This window comes from Elaeis guineensis, chromosome 1, assembly GCF_000442705.2.
Source record: "Elaeis guineensis isolate ETL-2024a chromosome 1, EG11, whole genome shotgun sequence".
Lineage (NCBI taxonomy): Eukaryota > Viridiplantae > Streptophyta > Magnoliopsida > Arecales > Arecaceae > Elaeis > Elaeis guineensis.
The window spans coordinates 107,798,736-107,822,678 of record NC_025993.2 but is presented as its reverse complement, the minus strand read 5'-3'; the positions used below and the strand labels follow the sequence as shown (position 1 = coordinate 107,822,678).

General features: G+C 38.5%; 2 protein-coding genes across 2 annotated transcripts; both read left to right on the top strand.

Annotated features, from left to right (window-relative positions):
* Positions 1–1,199: 1,199 nt before the first annotated feature.
* LOC105038385 (V-type proton ATPase 16 kDa proteolipid subunit) lies at positions 1,200–5,254 on the top strand. Its single transcript, XM_010914178.3, has 3 exons — positions 1,200–1,486; positions 1,574–1,859; positions 4,874–5,254. Exons 1-3 carry the CDS (start codon positions 1,411–1,413, stop codon positions 5,004–5,006), a joined length of 495 nt encoding a protein of 164 aa, XP_010912480.1. The 5' UTR covers positions 1,200–1,410; the 3' UTR covers positions 5,007–5,254.
* A 6,741-nt stretch (positions 5,255–11,995) lies between these two features.
* Positions 11,996–23,180, top strand: LOC105038384 (auxin response factor 18). Its single transcript, XM_010914177.4, has 4 exons — positions 11,996–13,214; positions 15,025–15,627; positions 15,697–15,775; positions 22,984–23,180. The coding sequence occupies exons 1-3, from the start codon at positions 12,135–12,137 to the stop codon at positions 15,733–15,735; spliced, it is 1,722 nt and encodes a 573-aa protein (XP_010912479.1). The 5' UTR covers positions 11,996–12,134; the 3' UTR covers positions 15,736–15,775; positions 22,984–23,180.
* Positions 23,181–23,943: the final 763 nt, after the last annotated feature.

The window sequence follows — 23,943 nt, the reverse complement described above, 5'->3', positions numbered from 1 at the left end:
GCTCAGGTATAGAGTTTTGAACTCAATTCATGTTTAGATATGATCTAAACATAATTCAGATACGATCTGATTTGATATAGATATGATCTATGTTTGCTGAATTTTAGATTTCAGATTTACATACATATATATTAGTTCATATCATGGATCTTGTATAGTAGTTTTAGATTTGATCTATGCATGCATTATAGATTAAATTATTTAATCTATGCATATTCCACTGTAAAATTTTAAAAATACATGCACAAAACTACTATGCTTCCCTTTACCGCCATCTCCTCCTACTCCTCCTCCACCTTCGGTGGCATAGAGAAGGCATTTTGAAAACAAAACTATGAAATAATCTTAATCTTTGAAATATTTACCGCACCAGCTATGCACATATATCTTTCATCCAATTGAAATCTAAATGATCCATATTTAATCCGACGATCAAAAATACATAAAAAGTAAAAAGACTAAAATATCTTTTGAAGTACCATTGCAAAACCCAATGTAATTATATCGGCCCTCCTGCAAGTCACAAAATGGAATGAACCTCATATGACGCAAAGGGCATAGACTTAGCTATGAGTGCAATTAAGTCGAGCTAAATCAAGTAGTTAGAGGATCAAGTTCAATTTGTTTTGAAATATTCATGTTCGAAATTAAGCTCAAGATTGATCAAATCTTAATATCCAAGATTAAACTTGATTTGATTAAAGAAAAGCAATGCTCGAGATCCACTCAACTGAACTCAAATATCAATGGCACTATCCTTAAGTTGGAGTTCAAATTTTGATCATAACTGAAAAAATACAATTAAAATAAATATAGTACAATATTATATTTTAAATTATTAAAATTAATTATATATTATATAAATAAAATATAAATAATATTAAAAATAAATATATTTAATTAGACTCATGAGCGATTGAATCGAATATTTTATCATTTGAGCTTAATTTAAAAAATTATATGGGTTATTCGAGTCCAATAATTATTTAATCGAATCTAATTTAGACTCAATTTGACTCCAGTTGCTCAGCTCATCCACAGCTCTGGTCTTGGCCAGGCTAGTCCATTTGCAATCTGTGCCGACTTATTCCACAATTAAATCCAGTCTGCCCACAAGATTTGTCCATGCAAGCATCATATATTGCATACAATTCCAAAAATCTCCTCACATCCATCTCGGACTATTGTGATAAAACGTGTAAATCAGACAATCTCCGGGTGCTCCCTCCGATCACCGGAAGCCATTCATTCTCTTCCATTCGACGCCCCCTCTCCATTCTACACCCATTCCCCAATTGTTTCCTTTCTTCTTCGCCGAAAATTCTATATATTCTGAGATTAGGGTTTCGAAGATCCTGAATAGGTGTTGGATTTTGACAGATATCTAGGGTTCCACTGATATCTCCGACGATGTCGAGCTTCAGCGGCGACCAAACCGCCCCCTTCTTCGGATTTCTCGGCGCCGCGGCCGCCCTCGTCTTCTCCTGTGATATCCCGATCCCAAGGTTTCTTCTGATCTCCGATCTTAGGGTTTTCGTTTCCTAATTCTTTGTTTATTTTTTTGGGATTTTAGGCATGGGGGCAGCGTATGGGACGGCGAAGAGCGGCGTGGGGGTGGCGTCCATGGGGGTGATGCGGCCGGAGCTGGTGATGAAGTCGATCGTGCCTGTGGTCATGGCTGGAGTGCTTGGGATCTACGGGTTGATCATAGCCGTGATCATTAGCACCGGTATCAACCCTAAGGCCAAGTCGTATTACCTCTTCGATGGCTACGCTCATCTTTCCTCCGGGCTGGCTTGTGGCCTTGCCGGGCTCTCTGCGGGCATGGCTATCGGCATCGTTGGCGATGCTGGAGTCCGGTAAGCGTTGTTTCCCGCCTTTTTGCCTCTTATGAACTTTGATGTGGATCCGGGATTCTTAATTCATCTTGATTTCTGGTTATCTTGTGTGTCGACAAATTTCGTATGGTGATTAATTTGTGTTTAAAGATTGATATTGTGTTATGAGTTGGTATTTGTGTTTAAAGATTGATATTTGTGCGTGCGTGTCTTTTATTACTTTAGTATAATCAGAATTATAGGAAGAAAATTCACATTTGTTATGACTTAAGAATGATAAGGTGATGATATTTGGCTTTGTTAAAAAAAGGAAAAAAGCATAGTTTTTGGCAGTGGTTATAGGCGATAAGATGAAGGATTGTGAGAAGTCCCAATTTTAATAATAGGAGATTGTGTTGAGTTCTCATCTTATATATGGATTGAAAAAAACTGTCTTTTAGTCTGGTGTTCGGTGGAAGTGTTTAGTAATCTGATCATGGCAGAATCAATCTGAGGCTTAATATGATAGGGTTGTAAGTTGTCTTTTCACTACTTTTTTTGTGGTTGCAGAAGATAGGGTTAGAAAGGATGAGTATTTTAGCTCTCTACTTTATCTGTTTAGCTCTATGGGTGAGATTATGTTCCATGATAGTTTCTGAATTATTCATGGCAGGAGATTTTGTGAGACAGGGAATTTGTTATAGTTGAGCAGAGATTAATTAGTACATCCAATTCTTCAGTTGTTGTTGTTGTTGTTGTTGTTTCAAAGAGATTCTTCATCATTTTCTGTCTAGTTCTTTGTTATTTAACAGTTTCCTTTTTCTGTGATTACTCACATTGAAGATAGGACTTAGAGGGTGTTTGGTTCGTAACCGGAATCAAGATGGGAATGGGAATGAGAATCGGAATGGTTTGGAATCAGAATCGGAATGGCCAAATCCCCCGAAGTGTTTGGTTCGTGATCAGAATCGGAATTGCAATGAAAAATTGAATCCATAGAAGAGAGTAGGGATTGAGCTCTATATAGATTGAGCTATTCCCATTCCACCCTGGAATTGGAATCGAAATGGGACTCCTTCCAACCAAACGGTTGGAATGGAAGTCATCCATTCCGATTCCAATTCTAGACCCCCACTCTCCCCAACCAAACGCCTCCTTAGTTTATTCATTGTTATGGTTTGAGGTTTCTGCTTCTTTAGATGGTCATTGGCTTGTATTGTCCACTTGATTGCTACTTGGCTGATGTACACAATTCATATTCAATTTACAAATTCTTTGCTTCAATTTGCTCTGGGAAGTTAAATAATTGAAATTGTATGTATGATTGTTGTAGTATCGGCATGATTTTGTTTATTAGAAGATTGATAATGCTTATTTCTATGATGGCAGCATTCTCTTGATGTTAATTTTCTGGAAAAACTATTATTTGCTATTCTATTAATTCTGCATCAATTGTTCTCAATGGAATTCACTTATGACTATCATTTTTTTTTTTTTTGGTTTGGAAATAAAGTTAATTCCATTGTCCAGAATCTGACTTAACCACTATTGGCTTTTCATGAACCTTGTTCCATGTATAAATCAAGATTGAATTTATTTAATGGTTTGATAAAACCCTTCTAACTGTACCTCTTATGCATATGGACATTGATTGCCAATTTGAAACTAAAGCAAACATAACTCATGTTAAAATTTATCTTTTAAGCAATATTTTGAGAAGGTTGCCTAGGTCGAAGGATGTAAGTTCCATGTGCATCATTTGGTTGCATAATAGCAAACCGAGCTAGCCTTCTATGGAAATGATACTGGAAACCAGATTCGGTTAATCAACTTTGGTTTAGTTGTGATTGTGTCGAGCATGAAAATCTGCCCCTCTTCTGTAATCCATACTTCTAAGATGTAATGACTAGCAATGTGCTAGAGGAGGTGCTGAGCTGTTTGCTGTTTTTGGACGAGTTGACAAGGCAAAATATGGTATGTGGCCATGGATATGATAACTAAATCTGCAGGACCAACTAGTAACTTGATGCACAGAATGAAACTCTAGTTTGCAAATAAGTTGTAATGAGTCTATGGCCACCACCGATAGCCAAATGATGCAAGCTTGGTCATTCTTGCAATCTGCCAAATTTGCTGAACATTACAGAAAATGTAGATATTAGATATTTATTTTCTTCGGTGGAAGAAGTGGAGACATGCCCTTTGTTAGTTGCTTGTTGGATACATTTGAGGCTTACCATTTGATAAAATGACACTAAGTTGTAGCTGTTATATGATGGCGGTGTTATTTAAAAGAAGAAGAAGAAGAAGAAGAAGAAGAAGAAAAGGAAGAAGAGAAGATCAAGTTACATAAGGTGACTGTCATTTGGAGGAGAATACTGAGTCATGATGCACGAACTCTAAAAGGGTAGTGTTTGTAAAGAACAGTAGGCATAGGTGTCCCACCAATCAATTTAGTGGTGAAACAACTGAGACAGTACATGCATATGAATCAAAGGCTCCACTAATGATTAGGTTACATCAAAAGATCAGGAAGGAGGCAACAAACTAACAAAACATGGAACTTAGTCTTTGGTAAGGATTTTGTAAAGCATGCACTGGTAGAGAATGCATGAGTGTTTGTTCAACTGGCCTCAAATGTTTTGGATTTCAACTGTTGATTATGGTCATTGTGGGGCATCCACGTGTGGAAATTAGGCACAAGGTAGAACTTGCTGATTATGGCAGGTCAGATGTCTGAAGCTGTTTGTAGATGGGACTATTTTGCACCAAAGTTTTCATTAATATGGAACGGATGACTTGGTCGCTCTCATATTATGGTGGGCCTCATATAAAAAACTAGCTATTTTCTTATGACTTGTCCTGTCACTTGGTTAGTCAGGTGAGTAGCTATAATATCTGCACTTGTTCTGTTCCTTACCTGTTATTTTGGTGTTTCTGAGCGGTCGGACCCTGGTCTCTAATCAGATATTTTAAAGATTCTTATATGTTTGACTTGGATTAATTTGTAGCATGTCAAAATGTCTAAGCCCGATGGTTTTCTAATTTCTTTGCAGGGCCAACGCACAGCAGCCAAAACTTTTTGTGGGCATGATTCTCATTCTCATTTTTGCTGAAGCACTTGCCCTTTATGGTCTCATTGTTGGCATCATCCTTTCCTCTCGAGCTGGCCAGTCTCGGGCGGACTAAGATGCAAGCAGATGATTATAAATCATCCTGCGGGCCATTGTAATAATTATATTGAATGTGATTCCATTGTGATTTGCATTGCTAGATGTTACAAAAGATCCTTCTGTTTTGTGATCTGGCATCTATATTAAATTTATCGATTGTCATGCAAGCAAACAGTTGCTTGAGTCTCTCAGCTGTTTGGCTGCTGCTTTGAGGTGTTGGAAACGTTCATTTTGTAATGAATGGATACAATGATTTGGTCTGCATGAGTCGCCTTTAAATGTTGACATAGTGTTTTTGGGTGTGCGCTTATGTCCCATGCGAGAGCTTCCCTTGTTCATACCTACAGGTGTAACATGTTCACAGTTGGGATACGGGAAATTTATGATGTTCCTGGAACCCTGAATTGGAGCAAGACAACCACTTGGTGGCTAACTAAGCCTGTTCTAGTGTTGGACCCTTTGGTGGCTCACAAAGTGCTGTGGTAGCGGTATGCTGGAGAAATAATGTTTCCTCTGTCTTCGTCTCTGTAGCTGTTTGGCTGATTGCGGCTGACGTGCAGTTCAGGATTGCAAGACAGGTTGCTGTTGTACAGCGCACATGTCAGTGGCTCGAGTATCTATGTTGTGATGTGTCTTGTGTATTTAGATACGCGCTTGATGATGGGGTTCATACAACTAAGCGCTGTGATCGGCTGCTGGCCTGCGTAGATCTTGCAGGAGGCGGATTACAGAGAGTTGATGGTCGTATAAAAAAATATGGCTAAGATGAATTTGTTCGTAAAATTTAGTGGAACTGGGGAATGCTGATGCGTTCTAGTTTGTTGGCAGGACGCATTTCTTCCTGGAAACCCTCCCTGGAACTCTCTTGTATACCACAAGGAGCAAATATCCTGTATGTGAAGTTCTACGATGCGCTTTCTGGTCTGTTCTCTTCTTGTTCATGTTAAGGTGATTTGTAAAATCTCCTTCCAGAGGGTTTGTCACTTTGCAACAGTAGTGATTTTATCTCAGAAACCAAGTGCCAGCACTCGAATTGGGATTTGGAAATGATCAGCAATTGCATGTCTGGTGACAGGACAAAGTGAAGCTGGTTTTCCAAGACGGATCCACGAGTTTGGGACCTTGGGGATTCATCAAATGGGCAAGTTCAAGTTCGATCAAGATCAAAATTTTCTACTGTCATGTATTTAAGGGGATGGTTGAAAGGGTGAATCTGATATTGTTGACATAGATTCAATCAAGAACTCCATAATAAATTCTTAGAGTTGTTCTTGTAAAATAATTTCAATCTATATTATATATTTAATTTAATAATTATGATTTATTTTTATTGATCATCTTATATATGAGATAGACTAGTCTCAGTCATCTAATCACCTTCTTCACCATCCAATCTATCCAATTCGTATGGATATCAACATAGAAAAATGAAAATTAATGGTCACTCTTTCATTCATTTAGATTAGATTTTTTTTTTTAAGATAATTAATACAGATGGGCAGGTCATGGAAGTCCATGCGCATCAAGAAGTAGGGTCAAGTTTGTGCTTATTATAAGGCATTTCTATTTATCGCTATACAATTTATATTTATTTTAGAGTATTTTTATTTATTTTATTTCTATTTATTTTATTGTTGCAAAGTTTGTATTTACTATGGAGCATCTTTTTTTATTCTGTTTCTATTTGTTTTGGATTCGTTTGTATTTATTATAAAAATATTTGTATTTATTTTGAAGAGATTTGGATTTATTTCATCCAAATTTTTATTTATCCTTTATTGTTATTGTTTATTTGTGGTGGGAAGAGATGTAAAGTGACATATCTCAATTCATTACTCATTTTCAGCGAAATGATCACTACTGGATTTCTTAGCATCCTTGGATGGATGCTAAGAAGTCTTCTCCAGAATGACGTTTCTGTTTTTGGAACATGCAAAAAAATCTGCCAATGAAGAATATTTTCCATTGGACATTTGTATTTTTATTATACATATTAAAACTTTATCTTCTCCAAAATGACAAAACATGGTTGTCTATAACTCCTCATCGGCTATAGATAAATCTTAGATATTTATACAAGATTTAAAAATATAAATAATACTTTTCAACTAGCTTTTTCGGATAACACTCTGAGCTTTTACAAATGGTTTCGTAGCTAATTCGGCCTATGATTTATATGGACAAGAGAATACTGTAACACAGATCTATTTGGATTGACCATAGATTAGTTTTGATATTTATAATTTAATTTATATAACTTATAATAGGATTTTAATAGATTTTGTATCCTTAGCTTGATAATAATAGTTGGGCTTATTGCATGCAAGAAGGTTGCTCACACTACTTGAATGAATGAATGTACAACATGCCTACACTCCTTGCTTATTACATGGGGCTCAAAGTAGGAATTTACAATTTTATAGTGTTTCAATTCCTTAATAAGTTACAAAATTGTTGTATGTATCCTTGTTCCAAATTTACACCCAAGCCTTGCATGTTGAATGATTGCATCAAAAGGTTGCAGATCATTGCTAGCATTTTGAATGACCAAAACCAGTATAAGTTAATAAAAGTTATTTGGATTACTATCATACAAAGGGATCCCCTTGACCTTTTAATCATGTGGTTACTAATAGATTACATGCTTTTCCAACTAGCATTTGAATAATTTGTTTCACAAATTATGTAAGGATCATCACAAAAGAATTACCAGGATACCACATTTTATAACTTTAATTAACTTTTTAAAACCTGCATAGCTCATGATTTGTAGTTTTATTACAATATTTCAATTCCTATGACGTATACATTTGCACCACCTCAAAGCTTTTTTATGATATCAAACAATCTTAAGACATGAGGGTAAGGTTTGGTGCTTTTGTAGGTGTCATACCACCTCAGCTAATATTTTTGAGATTCATGCTCAGGAGCTATTAAATTGACATGTATACTGATATGAGCCTTGATTGCCAACGTCACTAGGAGGTCGAGCTCATCTTAAGATCGACCTTATCAGGAGGCCGATCTTATCAAAAGATTGAGATCATCAGAAAGCCGATCTCATCGAGAATCAGGAGGCCGACTTCATCAGAAAGCTAAAGACCGACCTCATCAGTAGATTGATAGTTGAGCTCATCATAAGTCTGATCTCATCATCCTCTGGACACATGATAGCAGATTGTTATCTAAAATATTTGTTCTCTCATGTTACATCGGCCTCTAGCCGATTTGACTCTTCAGTATTATCTGCTAAATCGACTGTCTAGAACTGCTAGTAAGCAAGATACTTACTTTGATTATCTATCGATCTCCCTCAATCAAATTAGCTTACATCAGTTTCTGACCGATCTGATTATTGATACCAAAAGCATGATGTCCAGCTCAGATAATTACTGATATCAGCTATCACACATCGATCTTTTACTGACATGCCACTATATCTACATACGGTTCTCTAACAGCTATCATCCAGCTTAGTCGTAATCATCTTCTATTTGTATTCCAGTCATTTGCTACGTGAATAATCGTCCCACAATCTCTGCACAGCTGGCTATTCTGTTATAATAACCCAATGATCTAATAACTCTCTATCGATCTAACAAATCTTTAACGACCTAACAGCTTAACAGATCTCTAATGACCTAATAGATCTCTAACAGCCTCACAACTTAAGGTCTAAACGAGCTCTCTCTATAAAAAGAGAATAAGGTACTCTTCGGAAGGTAAGTTAAATCTGAGTAAATAGAGATAAAATTCTGTTAAAATTTTCACTGAGGAACTAAAGCCTTTCCCATTTTTTTTCACTCAAACTCACTTCTTGCTTTCTACTTCTTCATTTTCACTACCTGTTCTCAATGTCCCGACTGACTTAAGTATCGGAGAGTTCTAATCCCAAAGACAACCCATGATTTTAGGATTTCTTTTGCAGATTCTGCTCGTGGTTTACGTCAGCACAAGTCTTAGTTCTTCAACTCAGTTCAACATCGATCTTACCTCCAGAGCCTTGTAACAACAAGTGCAATAGTAAAATTGCTTCATTATGAGTTTAGAAAATGAAAATAGAATTGGCGATGTTCGAATTTAATGATCATTGACCAAGCTAAATAATCATGAGAGATTATTTACAAGCACCATGCGAGCCTGAAGTTTAAAATCAAGCTCATGAGACAATATAATGTAAGCCTACAAACAAGCTAGGCAATCTAGCCTCATCCTACTTCTATTTTTTGTCATCGTGTACAAGTCCAAACAACCATAAAATAAGGCTAAGTGTAACTTTCAGGACATTACACTTGAGAGTCAAGGACATTATGGTAATGATCGTACAAAGACCAAGCTAAGCTTTTGCGTAACAAAGCACAGTAGGTCCAATAGAAAGGGATATCAAGGTTAGCTGAATCTGGGGTCGCAACAACTTCAATTACTGATCCAACGAAATGTTTTAAATTCAGATTCGACCTGCATAGCAACATTTCAATACCCATCTCTACTAAATTCATGGATGGCATTTTTCTGATGATTTGAGCTATGTCGGTCAAAATTTGAGAATTATAAGAGTAAAAAAATTACCAACTCGCAAACGAACACTTTAGCTTACATAAGCATTATGTTACAGATACTATGTCAAATATTCTTTCTGAATTTCTTTATATTTTATTTCCTGATCCATACAGATATATTATTTTTTAGATCACTGTAAACAAATCCGATGTTGTCAAAAAAATAAAAATAAAAAAGTTTGGATGCATGGCGCTTGAACGTCCGTAGCGCCTATCCAACCCTCTTTTATTTTTCAACTCACGAGATGCTGGATTCTCCGGTTACCATCACCGGTTCACATGGAAAGGGGACAAGACCTGTCCTCGTCCCATAGTCCCCGTAACAAGAGTACGTTGGTACCCCATCTCCCCACGCGGCCAAGAAGCCTTTATGATATATTAATCATTGTTTGACCCCTAGCTCGTCCTCCGGGTATACGCCACCATCCTCATCCCTCCGTCGTCCTCGCTCTGCCGGATATCCGCACACGCCACGCTTACGTCCTCTTTTTGTCTTTATCCAACCCATGCTATTTAATATCACCTTCTTCTCCATCCACACTGCGGTCATCACCAGCTAACAATCTCTTCTATTATTCTATCTACAGCATGACCCATTGTGAGTTGCACCAACTTTGTGAGAAAAAAAAAAGTGTTGGACTATAGGACCACACCATATATACAAATACTTTTGGCCATCAGAACAAGCGTACCAGAAGATTACAACAGTAGATCTAGCAACATTATTACGGACACATGCCATGAAAATGACATTATGCATAAATGACACATGATTGCTTCATAAACATGACATGAACATTCTCGAACGGTTTAATAATCAATAAGTAGCTAGATAATTTATTAGTGTCTGATCACCGTTGAGATATACTCTTAATAAATATTTGGTTGGTGAACAACAATGAGATCATCGAGAAAATGGTAGATGTAGACTTGCGTTCACCTTTTGGGCATCTAATGGTGGACCACGGGATGGACAATACTTCATTGCACTGGTCAATTTGTACATGAGAAATATTTCATGGCAAGCATGTAGACAAAAAATGTTGCAATCCATGCGGTCCTGCATTGGCTATGTGACTTCATCACTAGTTACTAGGTGGGTCCCATCAATTTTTATGTATTCTTATCAGATGCATGACCACCTCTAGATGGTCCATAAAGATGGCTTACGCAACTTGATTTAGTTACTAACTGACAACCCAAAAGAGATGGAGGCCATTAATTACCTTGGACTTCCCTTGTATCCCAGATAGACAAGGTTGCGGTCAATTCCAATTCCCGAACATATGCTTCAATTCCATGGAACTCTAAAGCCCAAAACACTTTTTAATGCTGGATTAAAAAAAAAAAAAAAAAAAGACTATTACTTGGCAATTTAATGTCAACAGAATCGAACAGCCAGGCTCCAACGGTTGCCATAGTGTCACACTTGGTCAAAGAATCTCGAAAGACGGGAAGGTTTATCTCTCAACAAATCACGGCGTTATATTTCGGCGTTTCCGTTACGGCCGGCACGATCCGGGTTTGCGGCCTCTCTGTCGCGTTCCGTAACGCCCCAAAAGAGATCGACTCGAGCCTGATCGGGAAATTTAAGCTAATACGACAACCGAATTTTTTCTTAAAAAATAAAATAGAAATAGAAATTTGGTGACGAAAATGCCCCCGTATGTCAAGAGTTTGGGCACCGTGGGTCCCCTTTTATTTTTCGGACTCGTTCCGATCTAATCTATCGGCTGAGCGTGTCCCCGTTTGGACCCCATCAAACGTCGATCCGGGGCCGTATATAAGTATTAAATATTAAATCAGACGGTCCATGTTGCTGCAGTACAGACAGCCGCTCGGGAGCAAGAATGGTGTGAGTCCACTGCAGGGTTTCGGCTTTATGGGCACTTTTCTCTCCTAACCCACACGGCGTGGCGATTGGAGAGCACAAGGTCCAATTCCCGTGTGGTGGACTCCCACAGAGACCCCCTTCCCTCAATTAAAAAGACTATTTTACGCCTCTCTCTCATTCACCGCCCCAAGTCCATTCCCAAACATCTTAACAACCGGTAGAAAGTCCAATCCCCCGAAAGCGGATGTCGCCGAGTTATGCTTTTCGGGGGAAACAACTGGAGCAGCATGTATTTTAATTGTTAATTAAGTGAGATGCGGATAAATTCCCGCCGGCCAACGAAAAGGTTAGGAGATCCCAACATCCCGACAACCTCGGGCTCTCCAGGGGCAATCTCGTGCATCTAAAATGGCATTCTTGGTAATTTCATCCACAATCAAGGCTAGTTAATCCAATGGGAAATGGTAATAACGTGATTCTCCAAAAATACAAGGGCAGTTCCGCTAAACACCTGTTTCTGTGCCCGTTCGCCGACTCCAAGACGGGACCGTCTCTCTCTTCTACTCCTCCCTCCCTCCCTCACTATATATAAACTCTTCCCCCCATAACCAAGAACTCAAGAAAGCCAGCGATCGAAGCGGGCGAGTGAAAGAGAGAAGAGGGCGATCGAAACCCTAACCCCCGATTTCTTCTTGTCGAGATCCTCGCTCTCTTCTTGTCGAGATCTCAAGCTCTCGAAACCCTAACTCTAATGGCGATCGATGCTTCTACCGAGCTCCCGGCGGTCGATCCCCAGGTCTGGCGAGCCTGCGCTGGCCCCGCCGCCAAGCTCCCTGTCGTGAGATCCGCTGTCTGCTACTTCCCCCAGGGCCACGCCGAGCAGGCCTCCTCCCCGCCCGACTTCCCCGCCGGGGGCGGCCGGCGCCCTTCGTTCTTCCTCTGCCGAGCGGCCGCCATCGGTTTCCACGCCGACCCCGACACCGACGAGGTCTTCGCTCGCATCTTCCTCGACCCCCGCCCGCCACCGCCGCTGCCTCTCTCGCCGGAGCCGCCGTCCTCCTCGGTGGAGGAGCCGGACGATGGTGAGGCAGCGGCGTTCGCCAAGGTTCTGACGCCGAGCGACGCGAACAATGGCGGGGGTTTCTCGGTGCCGAGGTTCTGCGCGGACTCGATATTTCCACCGCTGGACATGGCGGCGGAGCCGCCGGTCCAGAACGTGACGATCCGCGACATTCATGGGAAGGTGTGGACATTCCGGCATATCTACCGGGGGACACCTCGCCGGCACTTGCTGACCACCGGGTGGAGCAAGTTCGTCAACGCCAAGAAGCTTGTCGCCGGGGACTCGGTGGTCTTCATCAAGAACAGGCATGGCCTTCTCTACGTGGGAATCCGGCGAGCTTCGCGGTCCTGTGCCGGTGGACCGCACGACTACTTCCGCTACGCCCCCCAGGCTGCTGCTCCTCCTGCGGCGGCGGCGCCGGACTGCAGGTCTGGCAGGTCTGAGATGAATATGGGCACTGGAAAGGGATTTTCGAGGAATGCCAGGGGGAGGATTCCGGCGGAGGCGGTGCTGGAGGCGGTGAGGTTGGCGGAGATGGGCCGCCCATTTGAGGTGGTGCACTACCCGAGGGCCTCGGCGGCGGACTTTGTGGTTGGGGTGGAGAAGGTGAATGCGGCCTTGAGGGTTCCTTGGACTGCCGGGATGAGAGTCAGGATGTCAGTAGAGACAGAGGGATTGTCCAGGACAACGGTGTTCCGTGGAACGGTGTCCGGCACCACTGTCCAGGACCAAGCTCAGTGGCCCCTTTCTCCATGGCGGATGCTTCAGGTAATTTATTTGTTCAGTTTCTGTTCTTACCCTGTCATTCTTTTTCTTCTCTTAGATTCAACTCCGATATTCTGGGGACCTTGTTTGCTTTTGCAATTAAAAATCTTCTGCCGACTTTTCCATTTTGCAGCTTTTTCTTAAAAAAAAAATATGAAAAGGGCAAGAACTATTTGGATTTTTCTCGCAAATGGTCGGGTTTTTTTTTTTTTTTTGTGTCTGTACTTTTTAGGTGTTGTTTAGGGGTGAGAGCTGTTTGTTGAGTGCTGTTGTCTTTGGATTATTGTTAGGATGAGGGCATTGTGAGAATGCATACTTGTTATGTTTTGTCTTACATATAAAAGTGTTTGGAAATAGAATCTGATTTTATGTTATTGCATCTTGAATTTTGTTTTACTTATCCAACAACATATAAAAAATCTGATTATATTGTTCCAAGAGGATGCATCTGACAAGGTAACATTTGAATGTAAAATCATATGTAATTTGTGATCTCTGGATTGAGGAGTCGAGCTCAAATTTCCGTTCATAATGCTGCTTTACTGTCTATTTTTCCCAAAATTGTCTATAACATCATTAATATAATTAAGATATTTGAAGACCGTATGGATGATCCATGCAATATCATGTTTTCCAAATCAAGAACACTTCGACCACCACATGAAACATTCAGGTCAACTGGCTATTATTGTCATATATTTCCATCTCACAAACAGGGCTGATGACCAGCAAGTGCTAAAACCATCACACAACATTGTGAAATTTATTACAAATGACAATAAACTTGAGCATACTAAATTTATTTGTGAATGTGATTCCAATGGAATATTTTATCACTGATACTGGGAGTTTGGCCAATGATGCGGGGGCATCTACACTTACATGATTAAGGGACTAAAGAGGAAAAGAAGAATAGAGGAAAACTAAAGTGGCTAAACTGTCAACTGCAAGCTTAAATAGAAAAGAGTTCATCAAATTGCAAGCTAAGTTGTTACGAGGAGTCTAAAACATGGGGACATGCTAACAAACCCATCATTATCCATTAGTGACCCCTCGTTAAGGATAGAAGCTGTGCTTTATTTGATTGTCAAATATCATCTAAGGACAAAGATCTTGCTTTACATGGTTATACAGATGGTATAACTTTAAAAATATCTAGTGTCATCTCTAAGCAATACATATCTTGTCTATCTAAAACAAACTAAATAGATTAAGAATATGTCAAATGGCAGCTCTAACCCTTTCATCTGATTTTAAATCAGATTTGAGTCTTAGACTGGTAAGCATAGGGCTTGAAGTTAGTTTAGAATGGAGTGGCTGCACTTCTGAAGTAGACATGCATATGGCAAATACAACCACTGAGTTCTACCTGAAATCAGACTAGGAGAAAAACTGTCTATAATCCTGCCAAAACTCCTTGAAGCAATCTTAATCAGATTTAAACTTGGCTTAAATATTGATGTTCCCGTCAAGTCTTTGATAATTACTAATGAAACTGCTTGATTATCATAAAGTTGTGGCTGCCGAGTGTACATATAGAAGGTCTTGTTAGCTACTAGTATATAATACAGTACAACTGTAATGGCGTTCTATTTACACGTTCCATAAATTACATGCATTCACTCTTAACAAATAAATTCAGGCATCAATAATTGACTTATTTTGCTGAAAATCTTCCTGCTTCTTTCTTTCAGTATCTCCTTAGAAAATTCAATTCAGTCAAGTACAAACAAAAGGAATAATATCAATTTGAGTGACGTGAATTGTTTAAGCTCACTTAAATGATCTTGCATTAACTGTTTCTACTGTTTAGGTCACCTGGGATGAGGCAGAGGTTTCACAACACATTCAAAGTGTCAATCCTTGGCAAGTGGAGCTAGATTCTGCCACTCCTCAGATGCAAACCCCAAACTCTGACCCAAAGAAACCAAGGCTGTTACAGTATCCCAATTTACTTATGGATGCAGAGGAACGAATGTTCTTTCCGATGACAGGGATGACTAATAAAATGATGGCGAATGTAGCACCATCACTGTTCAGCTACAATATGTTTCCTGCTGGCATGCAGGGAGCCAGGCATAATTCGATCAGTGTAACCAAATTACCCAGTTTTGCCCCGAGTAATACTGATAACTTGCACTTTGATAATCAGTGTAGCAATGGCATGCACCAGAAAACAGCTGAGGTCCCTAAAGAATTAAATGTTGCGAGTATGCCACAATCGGAGAGCTCATCGCCTCCCAGCCAAGGTAGCATCCATTTCCAGCACATGGAGCTTCCTGCGACTGCAGTTTGCAATCCAAATAAGGAGAATATTAGGCCTCCTTTTCAGTTGTTTGGTCGGATCATCCACATAGATGAGTCCTCTGATGCTGATGCTGATGCTGATGCTGATAAAGGACACCAAGAGACTACGGTGAGCTCTAGCATCTTTATTTTTTTTACTGAATCCACTGGGTGCAAGTGTAACAGTATTGATGTGCAGTATCGAAGAGTTTCGGCTGTGGAAGGATGCTTTCCATAAAGTAGAAGATGTCTGCATTTGCAACATGAATCTTGTACAGGTATGAATGATCAAAAAATATTTCTGCCCATTATTTCATATTATAATACTCTGTGCACTAATAACTTCTTATTTCTAACTTGGAGAAAACCGATATTATTACACAGCTCATGATACACACAGCACACATTGCTTGCTAACTGCACCCAGAATTGTGACTTATGACCCCCAACTTTTTTTTGGGGTTACTGGACTAATAAACTTGCTTGTTAGGTGGTGGTGCGTTTCTGAGTTTGATTAAGGTGGACCTGAAGGAGGAACTAAAAAAGTAACGTGCAACTATATAGATATAAGCGCGATAAGTTACCATTGTCTTAACATTTGAAAAATACTTTGTTATTTGCAGTTAAACTGCTGTCAAAATATGTATTCAGTTGACCTACACAATCACAATGTTTCCATAGCTAGGTCAAGCCATTCTTTCATTTTTAGTTTAAGTTAATTAGAACAACAAAAAATGTCATGGTACAAGGGAGGATTTTAAAGGAACAGGGTGAAAACTGGGTCACATATTGCCTGCTTTTGAGTAAATATATGTGGATATATACATAACCATAACTAGTGGACTGGCTAACACATGGCTAGAAGAGTGGAACATAGACATAGAAGAGCTGAACACAGACATAGAAAGATGGCACCATTATAATTGATCATGCGAAGAGTCAAAAAGTATCATGAATGATATGATGTACCATTTCCAACTGTATGGCATGTCAACAAAACCAAAGTTTCAAGTGCCTAGGCAACATCATCTTTTTTTTTTCGCCCCATGGTCCTTGCATTCAAATACTTGAGTTGAAAATCAGAAACAAGTCTATTCTTGGATTTAGTTCTCAAGAATAACAACTGAATTACCCGCAAGAATGCATGTTTGATTATAGGCAGTTAATCTCTTTTGAAATTGAATCGTCTTTGAGCTATTGCCTTTGCTATTTACTGCAGTTTGGTTAACATTCATTATTCAGTGCCTTCAATTAATTTTATGCAACAATTTTCCACCTTAGTGAGTTAGCACTTGAAAATTTTAATATTTGAGTGCATATTATCCTGGTTTCTATTTCATCATCATTGTAATAATTAGCTTTGTTCAAATAGATCAAACTCTAAAGAAGTTGGATTGTTGATGAGGTAGCTTGTCGTAAAGGCCAGATGCAAGCTTGGTAAAAATTGGGGTTCTCAGCTTGGGGTTTTAAGGATTTTCAGGGTCCTGGGAGCTCAAAAAATTGCCTGGTAGGTCTTACAAAGCACTGAATAAACACATAATGATGGAAGATATATCCCTAAATATTAATATTGGAGGCAAACAAATTACAGAAAGCATAAAGGAATGGTATTTAAATTTTTTAGAAAAAACTCTAACTAATATGGTTAACTCATATATGTAAGTCTTCTTGTAGATCAGCTTGGTCAGACCTAATAGTCACTTATATGTCCATTATGAATATTAATTAGAAGATGTATGTGTGAATTTCAAGTGCTTAATGTTTATAAAATTTCAAGACAGTAATACAGTAGTATGCACATGTATTTATGTAGTTCTGATTGGATGTTATAAGGTGTAAGTTCTGTTAGAATAGAAGCTAAATAGCTCAATAGTTCTAGACCCTTGAAGTGAATTGGAGTTGACACGGTTTGCTTAGAGTGCTAAGCTTTGACATGGAAACTACTGAAAGATAATTTCATTATAGATTTAACAGCATGTGTGAAGGAGGGCCGTCATGTTCTATCCATGTCTTGTTGGTGCAGGATAAGTCGAGACCCTTGCCTATTTCTGATCTTAAAATTTGGTCACGTCCTGGAGGATTCAGATCTGAAGATAAGATATTATATATTTTGTTTCCTGGCTTTGCTCTAAAAGAACAGGAGTAACTAACAGTTTCTCATGCATTTTTGATCTAGGCAACTATGTATCTTCTTAATACTGAGCATTAAAGGTTATATGTTGATGTGCATACTTCTGCTTTCTTATCAGCATTTTGAAGTTGTTCTTCAATTTAGTTTAACCACTGTGGTCTTCTTTTAAATATTTTGATGCCACTGAGTTTTGACATCAGTATATCTGTCACAGTGACATCAGCAGAAGTTGAGGAATTGAGTAGCACTTGTAAAATGATGGTTAAATTAAGGTAACTACTAACAAAGGCTAGCAGCTTGCTTGGTAAGTAGGGGTTCTTTTAGTGGTTTGAGGAGTTCTTGTGGAGATCTAGAGAAGCTACATGTGTTTTCTGAGAATGCAAGGGATATTGATGTGGCTGTGGATCTGAACTAATAAGGAAACAAAACAAACCATTGCTGGGAAAAAGGGGAAAACGGGTAACATCAGTTGGTCAGTGTTTTAAGAATCTAACTTAAAGCCGAAAACTTTACACTATTCCCTGAGATGTCATGCTTGACAATGAAGGCATGCTTTAAACGCAAGTTATTTTTGGTAGAGATTGTTGACAGAAAATATGCAGCATTGGAGCAATCTGCTACTTGTACTCCTGGAAAAATGGTAAAATTACTTTGGGATGAAATTACTTTTGAATGTGAGGAAGATACAGTCATGGAAAAAGGAAGCTCTTCAAAAACATTTCATTGGAAGGCCCAATGTGGTAAAACCAAAGGGAGTAAATGAAGCATGATAATGTTCAAAGATCATGTCATAAGGTGCAAACCAGATTTGTGGAGGTTGCTTAAAAAGCATAAGCATTTGCATAAGGTAAATACCTAGATTCTGGTCTTAGCATTGGATCCCGTACCAGAACCATCTTATTATACTATCGGTATGTGGTTTGGTAGGTACACAGTTCGATATGGTACGAGACAATATATCGAGTATTGATACGGTACGAGACACCATACTAATACGGTATTGGCATGGTACAGTATGTCCCATACCATCCGGTATAGGATTGTATGGCAGAAGATGGTGCATACTTTTTGCCACATCATCATGATCTATTATTTTTTGAAGATGTATAGATCAATGAGAAGAATGAAATATTGAGATTCATGATGAAATACAACTCCTTTTAGGATCATTAGTTGGCATTTTCACTGTGATTGGATGATCCATACCAATGGATGACTTGATGGAGAGCCATAACTGATGTCAGATTCCTAGCATTTAAAAGTCTAGAAGCAGAATAACTTACATTTTTTTTTTGTAATAAGCATTTTTTTCTTTACACTATCTAGGTTTTGAGGTCCAGTTATGTCAAATCATTGTCTATATTTCCAACCTCCAATAATGTTTAATTAGGAAACTTTTGAAGTCCTTACGATTGTGTTTTAAAGTGATCTTAGTGGCATAATGTATAGGGTTGCATATATTTGAATGTTGAAATTTTAGCATGTCTTTATTTTCTCTCGTTAGATGAAGTTTGGAAATATAAACTCAAATCTAATGTATGATTTGTAGTCTACCCTAGGATCAGTGATCCTTTGCCTCTTGAAATCAAATTTCGTTCAGAATTTAATTAGAAACTGAGATTACCTTTTCTTCATGAAGAACATTGTTGGCGAGAGAAATGCCATCATAGCTTCTCCTATAAGAACCTAGAGGCTGATTTCTAAAAGCATATGAGGAAGGTCCGCCGAATTGGTACCACGACCCATACCAATTAGCTAGTGGTACTATATGGTATGAGCCATGCCATGCTGTTCTAGTTTGTTTGGGACTTTTTTTTATTTTCAAATTTCGAACTGAAGTTCGCTAACTTCAAATCAAAATTAAAAAATAAAAAAAAGTAGGGACTGGTTGGTTCCCTTTCTCAGATAGAGGGAGAGGGAGGTGGACAGAGAGAAGGAGAGAGGGAGGGATAAAGTGGAGGGCTGTCTCAACAAACCCTAACCCTGCCCCAAGCATGTGCGCATGAGAGAGAGATAGGGGGAGGGACCTACCGCCAGTGGGAGGGCAGATCATCAAGAGGGGGCATGGTGCTCACAAGTGGGGGGCTCTCTCTCAATTTTTCCGAGTAGGGGGCCACTCTCTTGCACTCTATTGATTTTGTGAGCGCAGGTTTGGGGGGGGTGGGGGGGTGCTCTCTCATGTTCTCTCGATGTTTCTGAGCCAAAGGGAGTGAACTGAATATATAGGTGGAACTGTGCCTATCCCCGACCAGTTCAGTTCAGCTTATTGGAGTTGATTTTTAGTAGTTCTGAATTCCTTTTCTCTAAGATAGGGACACTAGATATTTAAGTTCTAAAAGCCTTGTCTGATTGGGAATCCAAATTCAGATTGTCGTGCATCAATTGGTGCAGGAAAATTGCTTTTGTAATTTAGTGTGAACAAACCATTGTGTCGGTATGTCGGTCATATTATTTGGTTAGTGGAGGTTCTGATGTCATAACTAGATAGGGAGAAAACCCTGTGATTGTTGGAGATTTGCTTTTGTGGTTCAGGGACTAGTTTTTTAAAGTAAGTACTCTAGAGACTAGATAGGTATTTGAGCTGTGAAGGTCAGATTTGGTTTATAACTAATTTACATGCACTTCATATATAAAGAAAACTAGCTTGATTAGGATGCATGGCTTTATTGAATGATTTGAATTTTTTATGCTGACGATAAGACATAATTGTAGGTCATTTTGCAAAGATTGTTGACAAGCAACATTTAGGAGAAGCCTGCAGGAAAACCTTGAATGCTACATAATTTTGTATCCTTGATCTGTGACATGTTCCTTTATATAATACTGAAATCATTGTGCACAGGAATTTAGGATCAGTTTGCTTGAAAAAAGCAGGGAAAGTATTGTTGTCATGGAAAAGTCTAAGAGTTCTATGAACAATAAGCAGAAGATCCAACATTGTCATTCAAAAGGATATAGCAAGTGATTAAGGTAGAACTACATTTGTGATTCGGTAATGCCATATCAATCATGAGATGGAGACATGATAAACAATCCAATGAATGGAGGATCCAACATACTTTTAATTGTAAAGGGAAAATGGTTCTGTAATTAAGAGAATAGTTTGAAGATTTTAAATCAACTATAGGTCCAGATCTATGCTTGAAGAGTCATACTGCTAATACAGTGATGTTACTATCTACAAATTAGATAATGTTGAGGGGATATTTATTTGTCAAGTTCTACTAAAATGGGCCTAAGATTTAAGCAAAACCTAAAAATAAGTGAGTCTTATGAAAATACTTATCTGGTTGCCTTTTATAAAATTTATTTTGGAAAAACTGATAGGTTGCAGAAACTGAATAATTACTTTTATGAAAAGCAGTTCTTGCCCTGTTCTTCATCAATATTTCTGTCACTATATCTCTAGTCAAAGCTTTGCAATATCTGTTTTATGCATATCCATAGACAAACCAAATAGCACCTTGGTTTCCTAAATAGGCATTTATTATGAAGTTGGCTATAGTTCTAAAATGGAAAGTTAATTTTGATTGAGATCTTTCACTAATATACTCTGTTATAACCTCCTAATAGTTCTTGGGCATGACAATACTGGAGTGTGATATAAAACTTCATATATAGGAAAATTCCTCCTTTTTATGTGTAAGGAATGAATATTATCATTCATGAAATGCTCGACACTGTCTTCATCTCCTCTAAATCCAAAAATAGGATATACACAAAAGGCAAAAAACAAGGATAACAGGGAATCTGAATATCAGTAGCATTGATATCTTGCAGGAGATAAAAGCGAGGTTGTTAGTACAACGAACATGTGGTACATAATTTTCTCATTGTACACCATGTGTGCAGTCATTTTACTTGGCATGGTATACGACAATTCCATTTAACTTCGTAAAATTAAATTATCTACACACACACCTTATAAAGATTAGCATTGTGGCGGTAGTGAGGTTGATAATTTCATCAATCCTTTTTAGCTTCCTTAGTATCTTTTTACTTATTCATTTCAAACATAGTCGATCAGCATTTTCATGTTGAATTACCTCAAATGTAGGGGACTGTCGCTAATATATGGTAATTTTTCACTGCAAAACAGTAAAACTTATTTTTATGCCTTTTCCAACTTCAATGTATCTGGTTCTTTTCGATGTAATGGTCCATCAAATCCTTTCCATATTTTTTCTTGATATCATCCTTCATTTCCTTTTTTTTTTTTTTTGGGATAGGGTCAGTGAAAAGCTGTTGCTTTAACTTTATTCAGTACATGGTTTGGCGAACTTCAATAAAAGATGGTCCTGTCCTTAATTCGTTCTGTGTAATTTATAGTGATGCTGAATTGCGCACCTTGGAGTCTCCCTTATTTGTCAAATTAATTCCTTGATGGTCACTGGTTCACCCACCAAAATACATATATGCAAATGCTCATGGTACCATTCCATGTCTTTTTTTCTTTTTTTTTTCAAACTCTTGGTCTTGTGAGATGAGGCCAATGACTGGAGTATTCTGGCATGTAATCCATGACCTCTGTAGTCTTTCCATTATGTCCCTTCAATGCATATTACAACTGTCTTCTGACCAAAGCTTTAAAAAATATATTGTGATTATGATGCATTGCTCTTAATCGCGGCAAGGCCACCAGCCTAGTGATTTAGCAGGGAAGATATACTGGTGCCTCTGAGTGGCATCAGCATCCTTTTATTACTCTGAAGTTGCAGTTACTGCCATCCTTTAGTTTTAGTAGACCAAGTAAGTTTCTCATCAGTAGGCATCCATCTTGTTTTCTAGTGTTTGAAGCAGCCCAACCTTATAAACAAGCAGTTACAAATGCTATGCATGATGCTACTTTGTCTGGTTCACAAGCCTAATCATTTAATTGTTTTTGGGCTGTTAGAGGGATGTTTCCGAATTAGGAAGTTGTCCTGCTAATCGAGCATTTTCCTGAGCATTCAGTTAGAAATCATCTGGTTCTTTGTTTTTCCTTTTCCTTTTCGTTAAAGAACCATGTAGGGCATTTGATTCATGGCAAGAGCAATGCTACAATAGCCCACAACTTGGTGTATTCCCTTCACCTACTTCCATTCTTCAATGGAAATTCTGGGCCTCCCTGGCATGGGACTCCATTTGAGATGTGGGAGAGCAAAATATGGTTTCTTTTAGAGAAATCGCCAAAGGAGCTAGTATGTGATTCTCACTTATAGTATAGCATTTAAATTATGAAGCCATTGCATAGCTGGTAACTTATTTAGATATTAATTGAATAGAAATTTTGTATATGCCCTTGTAAGCATGAGGTTTTGTATATGTCCTTTAATATTATCTGAATGAAGTATTCTTCTCTTTTCTCTATGACAGATGTATTTGATGAAGAAAGCTTGAAGATTTAACTTTAGCATCTGACTCTTGCAGCAGTACTATTTTGACTCAAGTCACAGGACTGATTAGTGACATTTTAACTCCTACCTTGTCTCCTTTATGTAGTAATATTGAAAACTGACAACTTTTTGAACCATCCATTCCCGCTAGTAACCAGCCACTCGACAATTTTCAGCTCTCTTGAAGGTTTGGAGTGGCACCTGGTATATTTTTTGTTGTTTCTTTTTTCTTGCTAACGATCTTTCTCTAAAGTGATACAATGTCGTTGCAGTTTCATGGATTTTCAGTAGATCATTTGTTTTTGAACCTGAGGGATTGCCCATTGTTATTTCAGCCCCACTGACAGCATGCCGCTAGATGTTTATTTCTGATATTTCCATTACGGTGAACTCTTTCTGATCATCCTCATCTAAGAAAAGCAGAGAAAATAGTTTAATCAAGGAGGAGAAAAAAAAAAAGTAGACAACAGTTTATTAAGGCTTTAGTTTCATTATATTCGTGGATATCTTTGAAGGCGAGCTTTAGCACTATAGTATGGTTGTTCGATTATGGCCTAAGCATTATTATATTTGAAACATGAAAATAACCTTTCAGCATGTGGGTTAAGACTGTATAAATCTGATCCTTTATGGATTCTGTAGTGGTAGGAGCTTTTTGGGCACTTTCTTGCAAATTTTTTTTCATGGATATTATTGTTAGTGTGAAGAAATCTGTTATGCTTCTTTTTCTCAGCCATCATCAGAAATGAAATTGGAACGAAACTTCCTCCAATTAAATAGTTGAAATAGAAGTTGTCCATTTTGATTCTAGGCCCCACTCCCATCAACTTAACACCCCTTAGGATATTGGTGGATTCTTTAGCTGGTTTTTCGGAAGGAGTCGTTGACACTGATTAGCTTGGTGCTCTGCGAATAAGTGCACGCCGGCCTCCTCTTGTCT

What these genes read in the sequence shown, in the direction of transcription:
- LOC105038385 (XM_010914178.3), top strand. Translation starts at nt 1,411, where the DNA reads ATGTCGAGCTTCAGCGGCGACCAAACCGCCCCCTTCTTCGGATTTCTC. An exon ending in GGCCGCCCTCGTCTTCTCCT is followed by an intron (nt 1,487 to 1,573) that starts GTGATATCCCGA and finishes TTGGGATTTTAG; the next exon opens with GCATGGGGGCAGCGTATGGG. An exon ending in GTTGGCGATGCTGGAGTCCG is followed by an intron (nt 1,860 to 4,873) that starts GTAAGCGTTGTT and finishes ATTTCTTTGCAG; the next exon opens with GGCCAACGCACAGCAGCCAA.
- LOC105038384 (XM_010914177.4), top strand. Translation starts at nt 12,135, where the DNA reads ATGGCGATCGATGCTTCTACCGAGCTCCCGGCGGTCGATCCCCAGGTC. An exon ending in CTCCATGGCGGATGCTTCAG is followed by an intron (nt 13,215 to 15,024) that starts GTAATTTATTTG and finishes TCTACTGTTTAG; the next exon opens with GTCACCTGGGATGAGGCAGA. An exon ending in AAGGACACCAAGAGACTACG is followed by an intron (nt 15,628 to 15,696) that starts GTGAGCTCTAGC and finishes ATTGATGTGCAG; the next exon opens with TATCGAAGAGTTTCGGCTGT.